This window comes from Athene cunicularia (genome assembly GCF_003259725.1).
Source record: "Athene cunicularia isolate RWA chromosome 24 unlocalized genomic scaffold, athCun1 chr24_part1, whole genome shotgun sequence".
NCBI lineage: Eukaryota > Metazoa > Chordata > Aves > Strigiformes > Strigidae > Athene > Athene cunicularia.
The window spans coordinates 6,414,364-6,416,897 of record NW_020799132.1 but is presented as its reverse complement, the minus strand read 5'-3'; the positions used below and the strand labels follow the sequence as shown (position 1 = coordinate 6,416,897).

Sequence of the window (2,534 nt, the reverse complement as noted above, 5' to 3'; positions counted from 1 at the left end):
GAGCACTCCAAAGCAAAATGTGGAGGGGACCCGGCTCCTCGGCCCTAAGCAAAGCTGCCGAGCTCAGGGGCCGCTCCCCATCCACGGATTTGGGTGCCCTCAGCTTTCCTCACACCCTTCTCTGGGCTCCAGCGCCTCATTTCTCACGGCTGTTGCGCCGCCTCCTGCCAGCGCTCCCCACCGTGAGCAGAGCGGGCAGCCGAGGCTCCGCTCCCCCTTGCCCCCGGACCCCCACGACACTTCGGGAGGTTGCGGGCTCACCCCGGTGGCAGGAACAAAAGGAGGGAAGGACAGGCTTACAGCTGAGACTGGGCGTCGGGGAAGGCAGCTGCTCTGCCGCTAACCTCCCTGAAGAAGTTTGACCTTGACCAGATTCCGACGTACCCTTGAGACAGGGAAGCTTTGCTTAAAGCAAATAACTCAAGGAGCTGCTGACCAGAGCAGGATGAAGCAAGCGGGGAGGAAACTGGTAAAGGTTATCCAATGAGAATGGTAAAAACTTTTTGACCAATTATATTGTAGCACTCTGGCACCTGAAATATATAAAAATACATGCTTTTAGTAATAAAAACCCTAGCTGCTCGTTCACCCCTGTGAGTGTGTGTGTGTGTGTCGCTTCGTCCGTCTCTACAGCGACAACTGGGGATCTTGCTCCCTGGGTCAGCAGAAACTCTACAAAAGCAATACAGTGTGCAAAGCAAAATAAGTTGCTTTTCTGATCATGGTAGCGGTGGTGTTGGATCTGCAGGACCAAGCAGCTGCTCCTAGTTCACAGGCCATGGATTTCTCCAAGTTGTGGACAGCGTATGGTTTTGGTTTTCTGTCTGTGATGCAGCCAAAGGCTTATGAAAGCACTGCCCAAGACGCCAAAGCCAGTGAGGGATCCCAGCAGAACGGGTACCAGCATGGCACTATCAGGACCTGGAAATAAAGAAAAGTGATCAAGCAGTGAACAGCGTTAAGAAAGGGAGGGAGAAGAATAAGGTGGTTAAACTCCCATTCATCCTTATAACGTGCTAAGTTTCTTTCCACAGAGTAGTCTGACTGGGCGGTGCATTTTCAAACACACGACCTTCTTTGCCATGAGATCCCAGCAGTCAATATTCTTGGCATAAACAAGGAAAGACACAAGAAGTTAGGTGACTCTCAGGGACGGTGCCAGGCTCAGCATCACTCCTTTCTAATCGCCGGACAACATCTAATTAACATTAACCAGCTGGTGTATTTCACCTGTGAACAGAAAGAAAAAAGAAAACGCTCCTGACTCATGACCAACCTCATTCTGCACCTACGGTTCCTAAGTGAGATTGTTGTCCAGTTACCCATGGATGGCGTTTCCTTGCTGTACCAGATAACTACCTCTAAATATGCCAGCTCTTCCCTAAACTCAGTACAGAAAATGGCTTTATTGCTACTTTATTCTAAAAGCTGCAAAGCTAACAGAAAAAAAATATTTAAAAGGAGAACCCTATACCTTGACTCCTCCCATCTCATCTCACCTATAACCCAGCCACTTGAAGGAAAGAGTTAGCGAATATCTCAATTATTTTAATTACATTCTCCATCTTCAGCCAACACATTTCACCAAAATACTACAACACGCAGGAAAATTCTTTCCAGCTAGAGGACATTCTGCCTTATTTTTCTCCCCTGTCCTCCTCCTAAAGCATCAGTTCCTGCATTTGGCTGTGTCTCCTGTCTGAAAGTCTATTGGATCTGATACTGATTATCCATCATCACGTTTGGGATTTAGGAAGGCCAAGCCAAAGGTGAGTAGTTGCTGGGATATAACCTAGTCATATCAGACGGCTGTCAAGAAAGCTGCTCAAAGTGTGCTGCTTTTCTTACAGCAGGAAAAGTCGAACAGAAACTTCTGCAAGGGAGACAGAGAAGAAAAACAGGACACCCACCTTCCACAGGTTTGTATAGAATCCTGTTCTTCCTTCTTAAAACCGGACCAAATGAGATCAGGTTGTGCAGGTTTCCATAGCTGTTCCTGTCACTTGACTGGAGAAATGGCTCCACACTTTCAAAGCAGTCCTGGGAAAGACACACGACAAACACTTGCAGTCCTACTGAACAGAATCTCCTGCACGAGCCACTGTGCACAGCCCACAGCAACCGCAGTGCTGATGGGAGTGGGCCGCCTCAGGTTGAGCCTTGGTCCAGCTCTCCTGTCCAACAAGTGAGCGGCCTAATGCTTGGGGCAGCCCATACCTAAATCTCTATTCCTTTTCCCTAGGGATCTGCAACTATTGCTACCATTTCCTATCATTAATCATCTTCCAGACTTGTAACAAAGGGATTGACCAGATCCTTCCCATGCCCGGGTAACCGATTGCCTAATTCCTGCCAAAGTTTCTTAAAAGCAGGCTCAGCCTGACTGGCTGAATCTTCAGAGCTTTTCTAGCTCTCCTGTCCAGCTCAACCAAACTTTCGTGAAACTCTCTGCTACATCCCTCTCAAAATGCTTCTTTGCACTACTTCTGTAGTCCTGAGCCTCTAAACGCACAGCATGCTCTATGGCTAGGTGT

General features: G+C 48.3%; 1 protein-coding gene across 1 annotated transcript in view; it reads right to left on the bottom strand.

Moving 5' to 3' along the window:
* Positions 1-531: 531 nt before the first annotated feature.
* LOC113488478 (uromodulin-like 1) overlaps positions 532-2,534 on the bottom strand; it is a 7,047-nt gene continuing 5,044 nt past the window's right edge. Inside the window, exons 3-4 of the mRNA XM_026863644.1 lie at positions 1,911-2,040; positions 532-921 (exon numbers count right to left, since the gene is read on the bottom strand). Of these exons, the coding sequence (XP_026719445.1) occupies positions 770-921; positions 1,911-2,040 (282 nt within the window). The 3' untranslated portion in view covers positions 532-769. The remainder of the gene's footprint in view (positions 922-1,910; positions 2,041-2,534) is intronic.